The following is a 24,335-nucleotide window of genomic DNA, read 5'->3' as shown; positions in this document are numbered from 1 at the left end:
TTTTTTATTATTTTGGGACACTAATGGCCGGCACCAATGTCATTTAAAAAAAAATTGGTGCTGGCAAGTAGATAGCCGGCACCAAGTACATTTTTGACTCCAAATGCAATTTTTTTTTTACTTTGGAACACTGATGGCTGATACCACCTTTTTCAAGTCCCAATTGTATTATTTCTTTAGAATATTTGTATTTTTTTATATCTGTAAATTTAATATAGTTGTTTAGGATTTAAGGTTTCATTTTTATATTTTTGTGTATTAATTTCTTAGAATGTTTGTATTTTTTTGTATTTATAAATTTAATTTAGTCCGTATTATATGTAGTTTGAATTTAAAATTTTCAAGTATTAATTTTACCCATCTGTTTGTAGTTTGTTGGGTGCTTAAATTCAATTTAGTCTATGTTATATATAGTTTAAATTTTAAAAATTTGGTGCACTAATTTTATCCATCTGTTTGTAGTTTGTTTGGGTGTTTAAATTTAATTTAGTCCGTATTATATGCAGTTTGAATTTAAAATTTTCGTGTATTAATTTTACCTATCTGTTTATAGTTTGTTGGGTGTTTAATTTAATTTAGTGTGCATTATTTTTGTTTGAATTTTATATTTTTGTGTATTAATATTCTAGACTGTTTGTATTTTATTGTATCTGTAAATTCAATTTGTTGTGTACTATTACTTATTCGAATTATATTTTTTATTAATTATTTTGAAGTTATTTATTCAAACAAATAATTATTTTAAAGAAACTAAATTAATATTAAAAACAGAATAATTACAAAAAAGTAAATATTTACAGATAAAAATAAAAATTGTCGTGATCTCGGCGACGTCCCTGGCACTAGCGTGTAACGGTCTGGCTACCTCTATCGGCAATGTCGTGCACCTTGCTGAGGCATTTGATAGTTACTCGGTCTGGCCCCCGGTGTCCCGACCGGTGTACTTAGAAAAGTAGTATAGTCATATACATCATAATCGGGAGTTAAGGGGTATTGCATGACCGGAGGTACCGACAGAAAATATCTTCATTAGTAGGTGTACGTGCTTCCTGATCGAGCTCCAAGTGGTATGAGGACAATCCGGACCGTGTCGAATGTTGAGGCTTGGGGTTGTCACCAAAAATATCCTCAAACGATAGAGGAAATTAGGGCTCGTACTCGAGATCGAAGTTCGAGGTAGAATCAATTTCAGTGTTTCCGAATGGCAAAACCCGATTACGGTGAGGTTGTGCGTTCTTCTGTTGCCATCGGGAAAATTTTAGTTACGTGTCTTCTGGGATCAACATATAACGACCTTGGAATATAAAGGGTTTCTCGTGTGCCATATACCATTCTGTGTACTCGCACGTAGGAGAGAACCCTCCCTCTAAGACATACAAGAGAGGGCGCCTTGAGTGTCGATCATTCCACAGAAATATATATTGTTCATGTTTTTTCGCCCAATTTAAAGCGTCCCGACCCAAACCCTTTTTGTCCATTCCGTGGGCTTTTTTTATGTCGACGAGAAGGTTCAGGATAGGTTGTGCGCAATTGAACTACCTCAATACCCGACCTCCATCGTGCCACTCCACCATATGGAAATGAATCAACAGAACATTTGACAGGAACAACTGTTACTGCCCGATAACCCATGATGGTATGAGCGCCGTGACCCTTCCTCAACATATAACATCCATAGAAACTGCATAGTATAGACAACAGGTTATTAGTTAATTTTTTTGTACAATTATTGTATTTAAAAAAGAAAGATTCGAAAGCGTGTTTTACGCCGTCCCTAGAATGAGTCTCTATTATCATACGGTACACAGGTATGATGAACGATCGCTCGATTCCCGGTACAGTTTCCTATCTAAAAAAACAAATAAATTATCATATTATTTTTTTCCATGAAAAAATAAGTATACTATACTATATAATTAAAAAACAGATGGCAAAATTGAACTATATATTTATCTGTTCACGAGTGGCCAAACATACGGTTGGTGGCTCACTGATGCCAGAAATGACATTCGGTATAATGCCTAAAACTGCAGTAGAAGGTAGCAACCGCCCATTGTTAAACGACTTTGTCGCTCAACAAAGCTCGCGGTATAAGCATGCCAATACTGCAGAACCCCAACTAAATCTTCCGGCAAGCTCAAGATCCTCTATAAAGGGAGATACATGATATGGACTTTATTTTAATTGACGTCTAGCAACAGTATCCCACCTATAAGTTGCAGAATGAACACTCTTGCAGCATAGATAATGTCTATTTGAGTTGGACTGCTCGGAAGATGTTGGAAGTTTTCTCTTAACCACGTAAATTTAATATAGGTTAATCGTCATTCCTCATCGTTGGGGACACTCTTCCAAGTAACAGCTCGCAAGTGCCCTACGGATCGAGCATTTTTTCAAGCCCGCTCACTACTTTGTCATTTATAGACAACCCCAGTTGAACTGCTACGTTTTACAATGTAATAGTTACCTCCCTATATGGGAAGTGGAACATATGTGTCTTTGGGCGCCATCTTTCAACTAAGGCCGATATAAAATCAGCCCGCAACTTAGATATCTGAATGTACGCAGCTACATCAAAACCCATACGTTCAAATATGACAAAACTCTTCGATCGGAAAAATAACCGGGATCATGCAACCAAGGTATCACAATTCGGTACTGATCCTGCATTTATAGTAAATATAGAATATTATATTTCTTGTTTAAAAAAGAATTTAAATGAATATTTAAAATTAAATGAGACATTTTTCTTCTCGTTTACCTTATTCATATTTTTAGCAATGTGGTTGTTGTCATTTAAAAGAATATTAGGATTAGGATCCATGGAGTGATCGACGATGGTCAGCGGTGGTTGACGATGAACGACGATTGTCGGAAGTGTTTGGAGGTGATCAGTGGTCATAAGTCAGCGAAAGACGGTGACGGTCGACAGTTAACGACGATGGCCAACAGTGAGCAGCTGTTATCGGTGGTGATCGGTGGTTTTGGGTTGAAGTATCCCATCTATAGAGGGGGACCATAGTGACTGAGCAGGGGTAAAATTGGAAAAAAAATGTTTTAAGTACTAACCCGTTGGGTCGCGTCGCACCAGGCCTGCTTATGCCGACCAATGGAAGGCTGAATGGGCCCTGGTCAATGACGCTAACGTAGGCCTGACACAGGCCCTATCCTTTTAACTTTTTTTTTCATTTCATTTCCATTTCCATTTCCATTTCATTTAAATTATTTTTTTCCATTTAATTTTTTTTTCATTTCAATTTTATTCCATTTCAGTTTTTGTTTCCATTTCAATTTATAATTTATTTTCATTTAAACTTTCATTCCATTTCAAAATCATCATTCATTTCATATTCATTTAACATTTCATTTCATTTCATTAATTATTTTTCCATTTAATTTTTTTCTAATATACAAATTTTTTTTCATATTAATCACAAGTAGTCTCATTTCAATTTATCTTTATTCAATTCAATTTTTTTTTCAATTCATTTCATATTTTTTTCATATTAATTAAAAGTAGTCTTAATACCAGGGTCATTTAAAATTTTTCATATCTTATTTAAATTGAAATTTAAATATCATTCCATTTCAAAATTTTAAATTTCATTTAAATTCAAAATTTTTCTCATTTCAATTTTCTTTTTTAGGTTTTTTAGGCCTGACCTATTGGGTCACATTGTAGCAGGCCTAATGTCTACAGGCTGTTGGTGCCGGCCACTGAAAGCACATTTACCAAGGTTGTCGCAGGCCTGTCCATTCATTTTTTTTTCATTTCTATTTCCACTTCATTTCCATTTTCATTTTCATTTCCATTTCATTTAAATTATCTTTTTTTTCCATTTAAATTTTTTTTTCTCATTTCATTTAAATTATCTTTCTTTCCATTTAAATTTAATTTTTGTTTCTCATTTCATTTAAATTATCTTTTTTTCCTTTTAAATTTAATTTTTTTCTCATTTCATTTAAATTATTTTTTTTCCATTTAAATTTAATTTTTTTTCTCATTTCATTTAAATTATCTTTCTTTCCATTTTAATTTACGTTTTTTTTCATATTAATTTTTCTCTTATTGCAATTTGTTTCATTTAATGTGTTTTAAATTAAATATGTATGTATGTTGTATTATAATTTAATGTGTTTTAAAATAAATATGTATGTATATTGTATTGTAATTTAATGTGCTCTAAATTAAATATGCATGTAAATTGTATTATAATTTAATGTGTTTTAAATTAGGAATAAGAAAAAAATATGTATTAATAATTATATTTAATCAACTATATAATTTGAATAAAGTATATCATTTGTATAATTTTTCATATTTTTACAATGTTTTTACAAGAACATGCGCTCAATAATATATTATTCGTCATCTTCGAGTCCGACATTACGAGACGATTGACCGAAAACATAGACACCATGTGGGCAAGTTGATCGGTTGTGTCCGAATGTTCGATACACAGTGCACAGTTTGGGTTCCCCCGTCTCCCTAAAGTCCATGTCATTTCGAATTCTTGTCAATTGTGGTTGACCTTTAGGATGTTTACGGAGACTACGGTCAAGCACCATATCGAAAACAGGCTGTGGAACTTCTCAGTTTGAGACATCGGGGATTACAGAAAATTTGCTCCCCCATATACGCAATGTGCGTTGCAATGTGTAGATCTCGTCTATGAATTGTTCAACATTTAAGTTTGCTTTCACACACACTGTATGAACATGTGCATATAGATGTCGAACAGTCTGAAATATCCAGCACTCGCAACACCTGTTTCACAGATCAACTGCGTACGACCTAGGTGGAAAACCCGAACGATGGCCGATGTACTCTTGAACTCGGAAAGTCTCCAAGTTGCGTGAATACAATTTTGCATTCAGTGTTTGTGTACTTCGACTATTTATTGCCATGACCTTTTGAATGGCCTTAACATACATGTGCCTGGCCTCGATTTGCTTAGCTTGTCTTAACCCCATCCTAGGTATCAATGTGGTCAACCTATAGAATATTGCCGAGAAAACAACAAAAATCGACAGATGACGTGTGCACCTCAATACAAAGTTGACCTCTTCTACCATGTTGGTCGTCATTTGCCCATACCGAAACCCCTCATTGTAACTTTGAGTCCATTGCCAATTCCCCATGCTACCCAACTATGTCCAGATATCTGTTGGTAAAGATGACATAAGATTCAAGCATCGTGAACCTCTACTTGAATCTTTGCAGTTCTAACTCATAAGCTACATATGCAATTTGAAATCAGTATTTTAAAAACTTACAAGCTGAAAAATTTTGAAAAGAAATTTTTGAAATAAATACAAACAATATTTTTTACCCATGTTCACAAGTTCTTTTTTCCAATCTTTATTCTTATAATCTCTGTGAAAGTTTACCGCGATGTGCCAGATGTAATAAACAGACCTCCACGGAACCCTCGATCGTCTTATCGCAGCAAGTAATCCTTTTGATCTATCTGATATAAGGCAAATATTGTCTTTTCTAACAATATGCTCCTACAAATTTTTGAGAAAAAATTTTCAAGATTCGAAGCACTCACGCTCCACGATGGCGAAAGTGATCGGAAGTAAATTTCGGTTGTTATCTTGTGCAACAGTAATCAGGAGTATTTTCGTGTATTTGCCATACAACCAGGTCTCGTCCACCTGCACCATCGGCTTGCAGTGAAGGAAGGTTCTAACACATGACTCGAACGTCTAAAATAATTAGTGAAAAACTCATTTTCCTGATTGTATCTTCCCGTTCAGGCCTTTATATGGCAGTGTTTGCAAATCAGTCGCTTCCCGAGCATCATACAACTCTTGCATTGCCATTTTCTTTGCCCACCATGCCTTTCGGTACGATACTTTATACTTGAATCAAGCTTGCATATCCGCAATAAGGACCGACACCTGAATGGTGAGTGACTCTTTCACCAAAGGGATGATATAGTTGTATATAGTTTTTACATCTAACTTTTGATGGTCTTGCGAAAAACGAGTAGACGTGCATGTATGTGGACTTTCTAGTTTCCTTATCATCCACATCTGTGCCTGCTACATTAATGCGGCTCAAACACGCCAGTTACAACCACTTGAGGCTTTCCAACATCCTCTTACATACAAAGACTGTGTCAACTTCTTTACTTTATAATCCATACCTAACTTCAAGCTAAGTTGTTTTATAGCATGTAAACAGTCATTTTTATTATCGAATTGTTGTCCTACGAACAACTCTTCATCGTCAAATTCATCATCAAGTAGGTGAGCCGACACAATGTTTGTATATTTTGGGAACTCGCGTACAAAAGTCGCATCAGGATCCACGTCAGTCATGAAGGACCCTAGATTATTTATTATAACTATAGCAGGGCCCGTGTTCTCGGGCGAATAGGGGTTTGCATTGTCACCCTCCACCGGCCCTTCCTCGTCCATGTCTTCAAGGATGTCATCCAAATCGGGGTCACTAAAATCATCATTGGGATTACGGTGAGACTGATCATCATTATCAAACCCTTCATCACCATTTTCTATGGTGGCCAACACCTTTTGATAGATCTCTAGATGAGTCACGAGTTTGAGATGTTATACGAACATCCATTGATGTTTGGATTTTCAGGAGTTGGCTCCACAACCCGACTGATCTTCCCAGGAGATGTTAAGATCAAAATCAATTCTAGAGCGTTGGCTTGCTAGATTACAACTTGAATGAGATCCGATTGAGCTATCTCCCCAAACAACTCAACCAGGCTGGGATTTTTTATCTTCAAAGGGAAATTAATTGCTATCATTTTCACTAGTTCATCATCATATTCAAGCTCCATTTCTGAGAACTTAAACGAATCTGTTGAAACCAGAAATTTGTAAAACAGTCCCAACATTTGCTTTCCACAACGGGTTGCTATCTTTATAGTGATTTTTTATTTTAAATCCACCAGCGAAACACGCTTGTTGAATTTCATTCCTATTTTTTTCGACTTTGAAATACACAGCCTTTTTCAGTTGTATTTATCATTTCTTCATCAAAATGAACATAAACAAACAAAATTTGGGAACTCATTTTAAAAAAAATTTGCTTTCTTCTCAACAAAGAAAACTAATATTTTTAATCTTCATTTTCAACTAATAAAGCAAACAAAAAAGCAAACAAAAACTCAAATGGAAGACAAAACACCTCTACATATATCTGATAAATTTAGTGCCCGCCATCTGATTCCCAAAATTAAGAAAACTAATATTTTTAATACTTGGTGCTTGCCATTAGTGTTCCAAGATAAGAAAAAACATTTTTTTTCATGTGATAAAGTTTGGTGCCAGCCATCGGTGTCCTAAAACCAAAAAAAAAATTATTTTCTAGACCTGAAAAAGGTAGTGTCGGCCATCAATGTCCCAAAGTAAAAAAAATTACCTTGGAACCTAAAAAATTGTACTTGGTGTCAACCATCTACTGGCCAGCACCCAAAATATTTTTTTAATTGACATTTCTGCCTGCCATCAGTGTCCCAAAGTAAAAAAAATTGCAAAAAATGTACTTGGTGCCGGTCATCTTCTGGCCAACACCCAATTTTTTTTAATTGACACTGGTGCCGGCCATCAGTGTCCCAAAATTAAAGAAAAAAGTGTCTTAAGAGAGAAAATATGTACCTGGTGCCGACCATCTACTGGCCAGCACCCAAATTTTTTTTTAAATATATCTGATGCTGGCCATTACATGACCAGAACCATTTTTTTTTCAAATACTGGTATATTTGTATACCAGTATGATATGATTTTAAAAAGAATACTCTGGTGCTGGCCATTGGATTCCTAAACTCAAAAAATTCATTTTTTTAAATCCTGACACAATCATCAGGTAATGATGGGGCCAAAACACGAAGTGTTGCCGACCATTGGGTTCCTAAAACCCAAATTACTATTCATTTCAGATCATTTTGATGAAAGTTTTTGAACTAAGGTTATTTTTGAAAATATTAAATTTTTTGGGGTTAGATGGGTAAAATAACCAAGCTTTTTTCTTTAACTGCACAAAGTTTTGCATTCGTCTCCACTAGTGTTGAAATTAGCTTGCAGTTTTGCATCTCATATTTTGTTAGGAGCTGCTGTGCATATTTTTGCTGACCTAGGTGTTTGAAATATGTGAAACCCCATATATTTTAGGATAAAAGAATTATTTTTCCAGTTAGTTACGACTCTTTTCTGTATTTAAATTCAGTTCTTCAATTAATAAAATATAGAACAATTTTATTAAATATTATCTTAAAAACTTTCATGGCATCTGAGCTAAGTTAAATCTCCAATAACATCATGGTTAAAATAGGCTTCACTGGAGATAAGAGATCCAACGACCAAACGGAGGTAGAACGTTCTGCCGTTGAAACAACTTCTGAGGGTACAATGACTGAAGGGTCAAAGGTGTCTCACTTTTCTTTTTAGCTGACATCTCACAAGTTAAATGACAAAAATTATCTCGAATGGTTGCAGTCCGTAAAGTTAGCAATTGATGAGCACAGAAAGCTAGGTTATTTAATTGGAGAAGTCAAGCAACCATAGGTGGACGATCCAAAGATGAGCAGGTGGAGGTTAGAAAATTCTATGATAATTGCAGGACTTATGAATTCCATGGAAGCATCCATAGGTAAACCTTTTCTTTTTCTCCCAACTATTGAAGATGTTTGGGATGTTGTGAGAGGCACCTATTCAGATTTAGAAAACACTTTACAGATCTTTGAGTTAAAAATAAAACTCTGGAAGGCTAGACAAGGGGAAAAGGAAGTTACTTTTTATTATAACAATATGATGTCTCTTTGGAAAGAACTGAATCAGTGTTATAATGATGAATGAGAGTGTCCCCGAGATAGTGTAAAAGCCATGAAAAAAGAAGAGAATAAGCAAGCTTATTTATTTTTGGCTGGTTTAAATAAAGAATTTGATAAAGTGAGATCTTGGATCCTAGGAAAAAAAACTGTTTCCAACACTCATTGAGATTTTTTCTGAGGTTAGAAGAGAGGAGACAAGGAGAAAAATACTGTTAAGGCCAGGATTTGAAGCTAATGATGATATTTTTGCCTTTGTAACTATTAAAAATAATGATGATAGTGAAAAAAGGAAAAAAAACCTGGTACGACCACTGCAAAAAATTTTGGCACACTTGAGAAACGTGTTAGAAGCTTTATGAAAAATCGACTATGATCATGGTTCACAATCAGGAGATAGCAGAGCTTTCCAAACAACTAATGAAAATCATGAATAGCAAAGTTCTCTAGAAGAGTCTCCATTCACTAGGAACAATTAGAGCATCTACACAAACTTTTTTTAATCACTACAATTTTGGATGAATTTTTCTGTTCCTAACTCATTCAATAATCTTTCTTCCTCCTTTGCCCAATTAGGTATTGATTTTTTTGTTTTTTTCAGTGTCAAGCCTTGTAAAACAAACACGTGAATCATTGATTCTGGAGCTAGTGATCATATGACTAGTAGTCATTTTCTTTCTCAACTTCCATACCTTGTGCAAGAAACAAAAAGATCAAAGTAATAGATGGATCGTTCTCGGTAATAGTCGGGAAAAGTACTATTAAAATTTCACCTTCCTTAGTTTTACATGATGTTTTACATATGCCAAATCTAGCTTGTAATATCATATCAATCAGTAAATTATCCCAGTCCTCAAATTGTCATGTTATATTTGACTCCTTTATGTGTAAATTTCAGGACATGGTCTTAGGGAAGATGATTGGCAATGCTAAAGAATCTGGTGGAATTTACTTTCTTGATAACGACTATCTAAGTCGACCAACAACTACTCTATGTTTAAAATCTGTTTCTAGTTTTGAGAAGGTTATGATTTGGCATTATAGGCTTGGGCACCCTAATTTTTACTATTTAAAATATTTGTTACCTGATTTATTTAAAAATAAAAGTCCTTATTCATATCACTGTAATTTTGTGAATTGGATAAACATCATCAATCATTCTTTACACCTTAAAAATATAAAGCTTCCAAACCTTTTTCGTTAATTCATAGTGATGTTTGGGGACCTTCGAGAGTCTCAACTTTTTTAGAAAAACATTGTTTTGTCACATTTATTGATGATCATACTAACATTTGTTGGGTGTTTTTATTAAAAGATAAGTCTGAAGTTAAAAATGTGTTTCAGTCTTTTTATGCTATGGTGAAAACACAATTTGGTGTGAAAATTGAAGTATTTCGGAATGACAATGGTGGAGATTTTTTAAGTGACCAATTAAGCATTTTCTTAACCAAACATTGAATAGTCCACCAAAGCTCTTGTACAAATACACCACAACAAAATGGGATTGTAGAAAGAAAAAACTGTCATCTTTTTCCAGTAACTAGAGCCTTGATATTCACTAGTCAGGTACCACGTTATCTTTGGGGCCAAGCCTTGTTAATAGCTACATATCTAATTAATAGAATACCCAATAAAATTCTAAACTTCTTTCAATCTTTTTAAAGATAACTTTTCCAACTTTAAATTGATCACAGATTTACCTCTCCGAGTTTTTGGGTGTACTGTTTTTGTTCATCTTCACAACCAAGGTAAACTAGATCCTAGAGCAAAAAAATGTGTATTTGTAGGATATGCTTCTAATAAAAAAAGGTTACAACAAATGTTATGATCCAATTGATAGGAAGACTATTGTTACCATGGATGTCACATTTGTTGAAACACAATCTTACTTTGATTCTAATCTTTAATAAAGGAATTATAGTAAGGAAGATTTAATAATTGTTCAAGAAAAGACTAGGAATATACAACACAGGAATTCTAATAATGGAGAAGGAAAATTTCTGATCAATACAAAAATTAATGATGTTAATGTTGTTAATAAAAAGAAGTATGAAAGTGTAAAGTCTGATCATGAGAATAGAGAACAAACAAAGGAGTTATTAATTTACTCAAGAAAAAATCGAAATCAAGAAAATGGAATCCACCAAATTCATCACGAAGAATCCGACTCGCAAGATCTTGTCAAAAGTCCAGGTAAAACTTGTAGAAGCCCAAATTTGCCGGGCCCATACCAACAAAATAACCCAAACAATAAACCCGAAGCCCAACTACCCCAGCCCATTAACCTAAGCTCAGCATTCAGAAACCCTAATCCCACTAACCCTAGCCACCTACCCCCACTTGCCCACTTGCCCACTTGCGCCGAACACCACCATGCCACTGTCGGCCATGGCCACCTACAAGAAGCCAAGTAGAAATAAACAAATAGAAAATAAACATTTGTAATCGGTTATAAAAACCGAAAATCTCACCATTGATGAGAAGGGGGGATTTTTTATTTTTTTGCTATGAAAACAAAAGATTTTCTTTCAATATTAACAGATTCAATACAAGAACCATTCGAAAATATATATACTATCAGGGGCTCTAACACCAAATCGGAGAATCAAATCTAAAACCTAAGGTGGCTCTTTCTTTTTTTTTTCTTTACTGTTTTGAGTTTATTTTCTACATAAAAATACTAAAAAATATTAAAACATAAAAATATATGCATTATTAAGCAAAAAAAAAGAAAAAAAAGAAAAAAAATATTTTTTACCTTTTCCGGCCACCGCGTGCGGTGGCCGGCGCCGGCGCCGGCGAGCCTCCGGTGGCCGTCCGGTGACCGGCCCCCTGGCCGGATTCCCCTTTCCCCCTCCCTTTTCTCTCCCTTCTCTCTTCCCTCTCTCTCTTCTTTTTTTTTCTTTCCCTCTCCCCAAATGATTTTTTTGGCTATTTTAGGCCTTTATATAGCCCTCCAAAACGACGTCGTTTTGGGGGCTACACTTAAGCCTCAAAACGACGTCGTTTTGACCATTGCCCGACCCATCCGACCCGACCCGCTAGAGGATCCGCCTGTTTTCGTTTGAATGGGATATTTATGCGCGCAGTCCTTCCGCTTTTTCAAGGTTTTGCAATTAAGTCATTTTTCTTGTTTCCAATTTGGCCCCATAATTTCTCGCGCTTTTCGATTTAGTCCCCGCTAATGTGCTGTGTTTTAATGGAATGGAATAATTGTTGTTTCGGTCCCCCTATGTTTTGTGCGCGCTCAAATAAGCCCATTTCTCTTTATTTCCTTTCACATTTGCCCCACAACTTTGTTTTTAATTCAATTTTAGTCCTTTTTTCGTTTATTTTTATATCTTTATTAAATATCCTTGTTATTTTTATATTATTAGTATTATTAGTATTACTATTATTATTATTATTATGTATTAGTATATATTTTTATTATGTACGTGTATACATATATATATTTTCATATTTAATATTTTTATTTCATTTTATTCTAATATTTTATTATAATTTATATATATACATGTACATATTCTTTACTTATTTTAAGTATATATTTTTATATTTCATATTTTCTACAGGCATATATATACTTATATATTTACATATTTTAATTCATATACTTATAAATGTATGTACATACTTACGTTATTTTATTTTTATAATATTCATATTTATATTTTTCTGTCTTTATGTAATATATATACATACATGCGCATGTTATTTATATATATGTAATTATGTTTTCATATTTTATAATTCTCGTACATACACACATATATATATATATATGTATAGACATACATATTTTCATTATATATATATACCTACATAGTTTTTTTTGTATTTTAAATCTTTTAAAATTCATACATGCATTTTTAAAACTTTTATAATTCTATTCATTTCTTTATTATTATTATTGTTTTACTTTATGTTTATCTATTTATTTATGTGTCCATTATTATTTTTTTTTTAAAAATGTTTTAGTTTTTTTATTTTGTTTATTTACTTGTTATTGTATATAATTGATTTTTTATATATTTATTTTTGTTATCTTCGCTCGTATTATTTTTACTCGCATTATCGTAATTGATATTCCGTCACATCAATTTTTACCCGAATTCGTAAAAAAGGGAAAATTTTGGAAACAAAAGCAATACTCGATACTTGGGATCTTCGAGAGAATTGGGCCCTAACGTGCTGGGTTCTAATTTTCTGTTGAATCTAAATGCTCGAGAATGCTCTTTAATAAAAAAACATAAATAAAAACTCATTAGCGGGATTTCAATATGTTGTGTCCTAACGCATTGGATATGACACGTGGTTTTCTCGATATGAGGATTTTTCGAAAGTAAAGGCAATATTCCGTATTTAGAAAATTCGAGAAAATCGTGCCCTAACTTACTGAGATTCGATTTTTCTCGTTGATTTTAAGTAATCGAATATCCTTTTAAAATTAAAATAAATGAGGTTTAAATAAAAAATAAAAGGAAAGCTTACTCTCAAAAAATACAAGGTGTCGTGTCCTAACTTACTGGATGTGACATCTTGTTAATTCGAGATAAGAAGGCATTTTTCATTTTGACTTATCCAAGTAATTTTTTTAAAAAAATAACGCAATATAAAGAAGGACCTTATTTTTAAATTCTTTTCGAGTTTTTAATTTTCGACATAAAGACATTAAATAATCAACTAAGGTACCAATTTTGGGCGTGTCGAGGGTGCTAATCCTTCCTCGTGCGTAACCGACTCCCGAACCTTTTTTTTCTGAATTTCGTAGACCAAAATCGTTGTTTTCATAAAATTAAATCATTTATTAAAAACAACCACTTTTTGAGGTGACCCGATCACACCTCATCAAAAAAGGATTGGTGGCGACTCCCGTTTTCATTCTTTTTTCAAAATCCAAGTCGACCCCGTTTTCATCCAAAAAATGGTGTCAACAGCTTGGCGACTCCGCTGGGGACCATAAGAGGGTCAAGCCACGTGTTGATTATTTCTTGTCTTTTTGTTGAAAGTGGAAAATTTGATTTAAATTTACGATCCTTTCATTGCATCACTTTTGTTTTGAGTTATATTTTTTATCGTGTTCTGTATTTTATTTTATACCTCTGCACATTGCATTGCATGACCGCTAGTCACACCTTTTAAGTGGGAGTGAGAAACTACGCCTTCGTGAGGTTTTCACCTCCGCATGGGATAGTGAATCGCTTCCGGGATACATCCGTACCTATGTCTTCGTGAGATTTTCATCTCCGCATGGCCATAGGGAAATGTATTCCCCTGAACTGAACTCGGTCCATATGAGCCTATAATGAGTGAGGATCGAGGAATCTGCTGGTTCAGGTACCCTTACTCTAGAACCAAACCACATATAGAGAGACCTAGGAGCCTACCCTACGTAGAGCCACTCCAAACCCGAATTGCTTTATTTGTTATTTATTCTGCACTAACGTGTTTTGTTTTTGTTTATAATTGCATTTTATTACATCATCCTAGGAAGGAGGTGTTGATTCATATTTGATTACTAAATAGAACAGTTTGTCATAAGAAAACAATTTTTTTTGATAAAGTGGATTATAACACGGTTGTCTAAATATGGTCCAAGTGAATACATGAAAGAAGGCTGATAGTCCGTGAAGAAATACAAGACTTTGCTTCATTGCCTGAAGACAGAAACTAACAAAGATTATTCGAGAGCTGTCATGTCTTGACTTTCTTAAAGGAGCTGAAAAGTATCATAGAAATAAGTGAGCAACGAGTCGCAGCCTGGATCAAGCAAAAAAGGAGTTAATATAGACATCTCTTGGAGAATTCGTCAGACTCGACCATAAGATCCAGATATGAAGAGGAAGAAAGGTGTCTTCACTTGGAATATGAGAGAAAGACCGTGTATGTAGTCCGTTTTATGTAAAGGAATTTGTTTTCTAGAAAAGTTGTTCCAATGAAATTAAATTCAGAATCAATGTCTTCCTTTCTTTTTGCATTCATGCATTTGCATTACATTACATCAAAGAAAAGAATGTGTTGATTCGAAATTCGATTCCTAAATAGAATAGTTTGTCATAAGGAAACGAATTTCTTGATAAAGTGGATTATAGTGCGGTCACCTGAATATAGTCTGAGTAAACACGACGAGAGAAAGCCGGAAGTCCACGAAGGAATACATGACTTGATTTAATTGCCAACGAAGATTATCCAAGAGCCAGCACTTTTTGATGAATATCATGGAGATAAGCGAGCAAGAGATCGAGGCTCAGATTAAGCAGTAAGGAGCTAGCAAAGGCATCTTTTGGAGAATTTACAGGGTTTAACCATGAAGAAAATATCAGCGTTTACTTGGACTATGAAGGGCAATACCACATATGTAAACTATTTTCATGTAAAAAAATTTGTCTTCTAGAAAAATTATTCTAATAGAATTAAATTTAGAATCAACGCATTCTTTTTCTTTGCATTCTTTTCATGCATTGCATCACATCATATGCATTAATAACCATTTAAAAAAAACTTAATCGAATAAAATCATTTCAGTTAACCTGGAAAACCAACAAAGTTACGGCACCCGAGCTAAGGCAAAAGTTATGGACCAAAGGTTGGAGAAGCTAGAGCGACTTCAAAAAGAAATGCAAGACCAGTTGCAGGCGCAAATGAAAGAGCAAATGGAAAAGATTCAGCGTGACATGGTGCAAAAGATGGAGGAGTCCCAAAATGATCTGGTGGCTAAGATGACGCAATTATTGAAGGGAGTAGATAAGGGTAAAGGTCCTGTGATTGTTAGTGAAGAAGAAAACAATGGTGAACCACTTTATCCTCCAGGTTTCACGCCTCCGCATGCGCAAGTACAGACTGAGCTGCATCTGCGGAGACCCTCTGTGTCAGTTAGGCCCCAGCAGTTCCAAGGCGATGCTTCAATCCCAATGAATTTTCAACCCGAAGCGGGCTTTAATCCCAGTGATAGCCCAAATAATATTGCTGTCCCAGATCTTGATGAGATGGTTGAAAAGGACAAGGCGAAGGAGGAATTTCCAAAACAATTTGAGGAGAAATGGAAATGGATAGAAGAGAAGTTTAGGGCAATAGAAAGCATCGAAAGCTATGGAATAGATGCAAAGGATCTGAGCTTGGTTCCGGACTTGGTGCTCCCTTACAAATTTAAGATGCCGGAATTCGAGAAATACAACGGGACTAGTTGCCCAGGATCTCATATTACTATGTTTTGTAGAAGAATGACGGGGCATATTAATAATGATCAATTATTAATACATTGCTTTCAGGAAAGTCTTACGGGAGCGGCGTCAAAGTGGTACAATCAGCTGAGCCGAGCTAAAATTGCTACTTGGAGGGATTTAGCACAGGCTTTCCTGAGACAATACAATCATGTCTCAGAAATAATGCCTAACAGGATAACTCTGCAAAATTTAGAGAAGAAATCAAACAAAAGTTTCAGACAATATGCGCAGAGGTGGCGAGAGGTGGCGGTTCAGGTGCAACCACCACTTTTGGAAAAAGAGATGACGACGCTTTTTATTAATACTTTGAAAGCCCCGTTCATCACTCACATGTTGGGAAGCGCTTCAAAAAACTTCTCGGATATAATCATGAATGGTGAAATGATTGAGCATGCCATTAAAAGTGGAAAAATAGATGGAGGAGAAAATAATAGGAGGGCACCCCCGAGGAAAAGAGAAAATGAAGTGAATAATGTGAATGCTTATGGTAGGTCAATTACCGTGAATCAACCAAAGAAAGTGGTTGCTAATCAACAGGGATCATCAAGACAAGAGTCGGGAGCTAGGCAAATTACTGAAAAGCCCCAATTCACGCCAATCCCGATGTCATACAAGGAGTTGTATCAGACTTTATTCGATGCACATGTTGTTGCTCCCCGTTACTTGAGTCCTCTACAACCCCCGTATCCAAAATGGTATGATATGAACGCGCAATGTGATTATCATGCGGGAATTTCTGGGCACTCGATAGAAAATTGTACTGCTTCAAGAAGGTAGTAGAAGGACTTATCAATTTAGGTGTCGTCAAACTTGACGACTCACCTAACGCAAAGAATCCGTTACCTAATCACGCAGATAAGGGGGTGAATATGGTTAGCGAAGGTACGGGAGAAGAAGTCAAGACTGACATTGCTGAAGTAAAAACTCCATTGAAACGGGTCTGGAAAGAAATGGCGAAAAGAGGGTTGGTTATTTCAGATTCTGAGGAAGGGCATGAGATGGGAAATTATTGTGAATTTCACCATAAAACAGGGCATGAAATCCAAGAATGTGAAGGATTCAAGGCTTTGGTTCAAAGCATGATGGATAACAAGGAGATGAGGTTTTATGAAGATGCGAAAGAAATGAGAAGCATATGCGCGACAGAGTTGGGAGCAAAGGCTCCAAAAATAAATCATCCTGTGGTCATTATCTCACGCCCTAGGGGTAATGAGGTTAGGGCTCAGGTAACACCGAAAATTGTAATCCAGAAACCATCAAATTTCTCTTATAGGGATAACAAAATGGTGCCGTGGAATTACGGGTGTAATGTGACCATTTTGGGAAAAGGAGCAGAAAGAAATCAGGAAATAGGTTCTTACACGCGCAATGGAAAAAGATATGACGCTCAAGCAGAGTCGTCCAGGGAAGAGAATTGGAAGAAAGAACAGAGGAAAGGGAAAGCAGTAGAAGTTGAGCCATTGGTAAATGAACCAATAAAAGAAGAGGAGGCAAAGGAGTTTTTGAAGTTTTTGAAACACAGTGAATACAGTGTTGTGGAGCAACTGCACAAACAGCCAGCCTGCATTTCTGTATTAGCTTTATTCCTAAACTCAGAAGTACATCGGAATGCACTTTTAAAGGTGCTAAACGAAACATATGTGGCTGACGATATTTCGGTAAACAAGCTGGATCGGTTGATCAACAATATTGGTGCTGACAATTTTATCTTCTTCAATGATGATGAAATACCATCCGGAGGAAGAGGTTCTACTAAAGCCCTGCATGTTACTGTCCGATGCAAAGGGTACACACTCCCGGGGGCCTTGGTTGATAATGGATCTGCACTAAATGTATTACCTTTGTCCACTCTTAGTCGATTACCAATAGACAGTTCGCACATGAAAGCATGCCAGAACATAGTAAGGGCATTTGATGGAACAAAAAAGAGGTTATGGGGAGAATTGAGGTACCATTAAGGATCGGCCCAGTCACTTATGAGGTGGATTTCTTGGTAATGGATATTAAACCCTCCTACAACTGTCTATTGGGGAGACCGTGGATACACTCAGCAGGGGCAGTACCTTCATCATTACATCAGAAGGTGAAGTTGGTATCGGAGGATCGGTTGGTAACAATAGATGCAGAGGAGGATATTATCGCAATGATGACTAGCGATGCACCTTATGTGGACATCAACGATGAGGCACTAGAATGTTCTTTTCGGTCGTTAGAATTTGTGAACGCGATGTTTATTGCGGAGGGAAATAGAATTCCAGTACCGAAAATATCCAGGACCACTGAGATGGGATTGCGATTGATGGTAGGAAGAGGAGCCTTACCCGGGAAAGGATTGGGAAAATATCTTCAGGGAAGGATTGAGGCACCAATGCCGAAGGAAAAGTTTGATAGATTTGGTTTAGGGTATAAGCCAGACATGAAGCAGAAGAAGAAAGAAGTAGAGAAGAGACAAGAGAGAAGAAGGGCGCGTTTGAATGGACATGAAGCTAAGTGTGAGCCTTTAACCTTTCCCCACATATCTACATCTTTTGTGTCGGGAGGATTTATTCATTCTGAATGTGGAGTGTCCGGTAGCGGCATGGGAGGAATGTTGGAAAACGTTTATACCAACGCCATAGAAGCAACGGAAAGGAGGGCCTTGTTGGAGATCTGCCCTTATGAGCCTGGAAGCGAGCTAAACAATTGGACTGCTGAAGAAATCCCTGTAGTCTTTAGGGCTTATTCAGAGTAATGCTCAAAACATTCCTGTTGTTTGTTGGCCTAGAAACGATATGAAATCTTTTGTGAAATAGGCATTGGGCCTAAATATCATTATTTTAATGAAATACGTGTCTACGTTCATCTCGATCAGTCACTTTTTTTTCCTTTCATATTTTTCATTTGGTTGATTGTCTTACAAATAATTCTTTCATTTGTAATTCTTCTGCACAAACATATTCATAAATTTATATTCTTGGTATATTCTTTGATGCGCCCTCATAGGTCTTGAGATATCAATGACATGAGTGACGCTGCCTCAAACACGGAGCCTATTTTGAGCAAGAAGTGTGTTCAGAGGGATCCCACGACTTTAAAAATGACGAAGATTATGATGCATCTCCGGACTTGTTAAGAATGATGGAACAAGAGGATAAGCATATCCTACCTCATAGGGAATCGTTAGAAATAGTGAGCCTAGAGGATGGAAAGGAGGTGAAAATTGGAACTGAAATCACCGCAAAGACAAGGCAAGACCTCATTAATTTGCTCCGAGAGTTCAAGGATGTTTTCGCGTGGTCGTACCAAGATATGCCTGGGCTAAGTACTAACATTGTGGTGCATCGTCTGCCCATAAAAGAGGATTGTAAACCCGTTCAACAGAAGCTTAGGAGAATGAGACCTGACATTGTGTTGAAAATAATAGAAGAAGTCAAAAGACAATTCGACGCTGGTTTCTTACAAGAGGTCAAGTATTCGGATTGGGTAGCCAACATCGTCCCTGTTCCCAAAAAAGATGGAAAGGTACGAATGTGTGTGGATTATAGGGATTTAAACAAGGCTAGTCCAAAGGACAACTTTCCACTGCCTCACATTGATACTTTGGTAGATAACACGGCGGGCTATTCATTGTTTTCTTTCATGGACGGTTTTTCTGGATACAATCAAATAAAGATGCATCCTGAAGACATGAGGAAAACCACATTCATTACCTTATGGGGAACATTCTGTTACAAGGTAATGCCCTTCGGATTGAAGAATGCGGGAGCAACGTATCAAAGAGCTATGGTGACTTTGTTTCACGACATGATGCACAAGGAGATCGAAGTCTATGTTGACGATATGATCGTGAAGTCTAGAACGGAAGAAGAGCATGTTCAGGTCTTGAAAAGGTTATTTTCGAGATTAAAGAAATTTCAGCTCAAGCTTAACCCGGCCAAATGCACGTTTGGAGCCAGATCAGGGAAGTTATTAGGCTTCATAGTTAGCAAAAAGGGGATCGAGGTTGACCCAGACAAAGTAAAGGCAATACGAGATTTACCTCCCCCGCGCACTCAGAAGGAGGTTCGAGGTTTCCTAGGGAGGCTGAATTACATTGCTCGGTTCATCTCACAACTGACAGAGAAATGTGATCCAGTATTCCGGCTCTTAAAGAAACATAATCCGGGTGAATGGGATGAAGAGTGTCAGAGGGCTTTCGATAAGATAAAGCAGTACTTGGCTAATACCCCAGTCTTATCACCTCCAAGTCCAGATAGGCCATTGATATTGTATCTAACAGTGTTGGAGAATTCCATGGGATGCGTATTGGGCCAACATGATGAGACAGGAAAGAAAGAAAGGGCAATATACTACCTCAGTAAGAAATTTACCGATTGCGAAATGAGGTACTCATCAATTGAGAAGTTGTGTTGCGCTCTAATCTGGGCAACCCGAAGACTGAGGCAGTATATGTTGTATCACACGACTTGGCTGATTTCAAAGTTAGATCCTTTAAAGTATATGATGGAATCGACTGCTTTGAACGGGAGAATGGCTAGATGGCAGATCTTGCTCTCAGAATTTGATATAGTATATGTCAGTCAGAAGGCCATAAAGGGAAGTGCAATAGCCGATTTCCTAGCTAGTAGAGCCTTGGAGGACTATGAATCTTTGAATTTCGATTTTCCAAACGAGGACTTGATGTATGTGGCGAATACTGAAGAAAATCCTCAAATGGATCACGTATGGAAGTTAAATTTCGATGGAGCTTCAAATACTACGGGTAATGGAGTTGAGGCAGTTTTGGTATCCCCAAGTGGAGATCATTATCCTGTTGCTAGCAAGTTGGACTTCGATTGTACAAATAACATGGCAGAATATGAAGCATGTATTATAGGCATTCGTGCAGCCATTGAACGGAACATTAAAGTACTGAGAGTATACGGGGATTCAGCGTTGGTGATATACCAACTCAAAGGGGAGTGGGAGACTAGAGATCCTAAGCTAATCGGTTATAGAAAACTAGTTCTTGAATTGGCTGAGGAGTTTAACGATATCACCTTCTATTACCTCCCACGGGAGGAAAACCAAATGGCTGATGCATTAGCTTCTCTAGCTTCGATGATTCAGGTGAATAGACTTGAGGCAATGAGGCCTGTTCAGATGAGTATCTCTGAGACCCCGGCTAATTGCTGCAATATTGAGGAGGAGGGAAAAGATGATTGTCCTTGGTATCAGAGTATCCTACAATATGTGAAGAATCGGGAATACCCTGATCAAGCGACAGAGAATGACAAAAGAACTCTGAGAAAGATAGCCAGTGAATATGTCTTAGATGGAGAAGTGTTATATAAAAGAAGGAAGGATCAAGTACTGTTAAGATGTGTGGATGCTGTGGAAGCCAAGAAAATTTTGGAAGAAGTCCATGAGGGTATTTGTGGGACGCACGCCAGTGGTTTCACGATGGCCAGACAGATCATGAGATTTGGGTACTATTGGCCCACCATGGAAGGAGATTGTATTGATCATGCCAGGAAGTGCCACAAATGCCAAATTTACGGAGACAAAATACACGCGCCTCCTTCACCTCTTCACGTCATGACCTCTCCTTGGCCGTTCTCCATGTGGGGTATGGATGTTATTGGGCCAATATCACCAAAGGCTTCTAATGGGCATCGCTTCATCTTCGTAGTAATTGATTACTTTACCAAGTGGGTGGAGGCTGCTTCATATGCAAATGTCACGAAAACAGTAGTCAGCAAATTCTTGAAGAAGGAAATCATTTGTCGATATGGAATGCCTGAGAGGATCATATCCGACAATGCGATGAACTTGAATAATAGCACAATAGCTGAAGTTTGTAGCAAATTTAAAATTAAGCATCATAACTCATCGCCTTATCGTCCCAAAATGAATGGTGCAGTGGAGGCGGCCAATAAAAACATTAAAAGGATTGTGGGGAAAATGACTGAAACCTACAAGGATTGGCATGAGAAATTATCATTTGCTCTCCTTGCCTATCGAACATCTGTTAGAACTTCTACTGGGGCAACGCCTTTTTCTCTGGTTTATGGAATGGAGGCAGTATTACCCATTGAAGTTGAAATCCCTTCTCTATGGGTGTTATCTGAGTTACAGTTGGATAAAGCCGATTGGATCCAATCTCGGTACGATCAGTTGAACCTAATAGAGGAAAAGAGGCTAAGAGCTATTCACCATGGGCAAATGTACCAGAAACGAATGATGCGAGCCTATAATAAAAAGGTTCGCCCCCGAGAATTTCGTGAAGGGGACTTGGTACTAAAAAAGATTCTTCCTATGCAAAAAGATTTTAGAGGAAAATAGATGCCAAATTGGGAAGGCCCTTATGTTGTAAAGAAGGCCTTGTCTGGTGAAGCTTTGATCCTATGCGAGATGGATGGCAAAAGTTTACCAAATCCTGTAAACGCAGACTCCGTCAAGAAATACTTCACTTGAAAGAAAGGGGAACCAAAGTGAAAACCCGTGAAGGGCGCTTTGCTTCTTAAAAAAAAAAAAGAAAAAAAACTTTGGGAAGGCTAAGGTGAAAACCCGTAAAAGATCTTATCTCTCTGAAGTTACAGTAGAGTAGATCACATCAGATTGAAGCCAGAGATCTTATCTCCCTGAGATTACAGTGGAACAGACCGAAAAATTTCAGATCTTATCTCCCTGAGATTACAGCGGAGTAGATTGAAGATAGTAATCCTATCTGCCTGAGATTACAGTGGAGTGGATTAAAATAAAGGATCTTATCTCTCTGAAGTTACAGTAGAGTAGATCACAGCAGACAAAACCACAGATCTTATCTCCCTAAGCAGTTAGTGGAACAGATCACATCAAGTCTTATCTCCCTAAGTAGTAGTGGAGCAGACTAAAAACACAAATCTCATCCCCATGGAGTCGTAGCAAAGTATATTGAAGCTACAAGGCGTATCTGAACTTGAAGTAGAGTGGATCGAAGCAACAAGATGTAGCAGGCTGGAATAAGGCTACTTGAAGAAGAGAAGCACCCAAAGAAGTCAAGCCTCGGTGAGACCAGGCAAATTTGGTCTTTTTTAGTCTTTGCTCTGTTCTTGTTACACAAAAACGAGCAAAGAGGGGCAGCTGTAGAAGCCCAAATTTGCCGGGCCCATACCAACAAAATAACCCAAACAATAAACCCGAAGCCCAACTACCCCAGCCCATTAACCTAAGCTCAGCATTCAGAAACCCTAATCCCACTAACCCTAGCCACCTACCCCCCACTTGCCCACTTGCCCACTTGCGCCGAACACCACCATGCCACTGTCGGCCATGGCCACCTACAAGAAGCCAAGTAGAAATAAACAAATAGAAAATAAACATTTGTAATCGGTTATAAAAACCGAAAATCTCACCATTGATGAGAAGGGGGGATTTTTTATTTTTTTGCTATGAAAACAAAAGATTTTCTTTCAATATTAACAGATTCAATACAAGAACCATTCGAAAATATATATACTATCATGGGCTCTAACACCAAATCGGAGAATCAAATCTAAAACCTAAGGTGACTCTTTCTTTTTTTTTTCTTTACTGTTTTGAGTTTATTTTCTACATAAATATACTAAAAAATATTAAAACATAAAAATATATGCATTATTAAGCAAAAAAAAAGAAAAAAAAAGAAAAAAAAAATATTTTTTTACCTTTTCGCGGTGGCCGGCGCTGGCGCCGGCGAGCCTCCGGTGGCCGTCCGGTGACCGGCCCCCCTGGCCGGATTCCCCTTTCCCCCTCCCTTCTCTCTCCCTTCTCTCTTCCCTCTCTCTCTTCTTTTTTTTCTTTCCCTCTCCCCAAATGATTTTTTTGGCTATTTTAGGCCTTTATATAGCCCTCCAAAACGACGTCGTTTTGGGGGCTACACTTAAGCCTCAAAACGACGCCGTTTTGACCATTGCCCGACCCATCCGACCCGACCCGCTAGAGGATCCGCGTGTTTTCGTTTGAATGGGATATTTATACGCGCAGTCCTTCCGCTTTTTCAAGGTTTTGCAATTAAGTCATTTTTCTTGTTTCCAATTTGGCCCCATAATTTCTCGCGCTTTTCGATTTAGTCCCCGCTAATGTGCTGTGTTTTAATGGAATGGAATAATTGTTGTTTCGGTCCCCCTATGTTTTGTGCGCGCTCAAATAAGCCCATTTCTCTTTATTTCCTTTCACATTTGCCCCACAACTTTGTTTTTAATTCAATTTTAGTCCTTTTTTCGTTTATTTTTATATCTTTATTAAATATCCTTGTTATTTTTATATTATTAGTATTATTAGTATTACTATTATTATTATTATGTATTAGTATATATTTTTA

General features: G+C 36.8%; 1 protein-coding gene across 1 annotated transcript; it reads right to left on the bottom strand.

The window, feature by feature from the left end:
- Positions 1 to 10,790: 10,790 nt before the first annotated feature.
- LOC121217789 (uncharacterized) lies at positions 10,791 to 23,307 on the bottom strand. The gene is made up of 3 exons (XM_041094081.1): positions 23,251 to 23,307; positions 11,566 to 11,717; positions 10,791 to 11,203 (listed from the first exon to the last, which is right to left on the bottom strand). Exons 1-3 carry the CDS (start codon positions 23,305 to 23,307, stop codon positions 10,960 to 10,962), a joined length of 453 nt encoding a protein of 150 aa, XP_040950015.1. The 3' UTR covers positions 10,791 to 10,959.
- Between the last annotated feature and the right edge of the window lie 1,028 nt (positions 23,308 to 24,335).

This window comes from Gossypium hirsutum, chromosome A03 (genome assembly GCF_007990345.1).
Source record: "Gossypium hirsutum isolate 1008001.06 chromosome A03, Gossypium_hirsutum_v2.1, whole genome shotgun sequence".
NCBI classification, from domain to species: Eukaryota; Viridiplantae; Streptophyta; class Magnoliopsida; order Malvales; family Malvaceae; genus Gossypium; species Gossypium hirsutum.
Note: the sequence above shows the minus strand (reverse complement) of the source record. Positions and strands in the feature narration are given on the sequence as shown.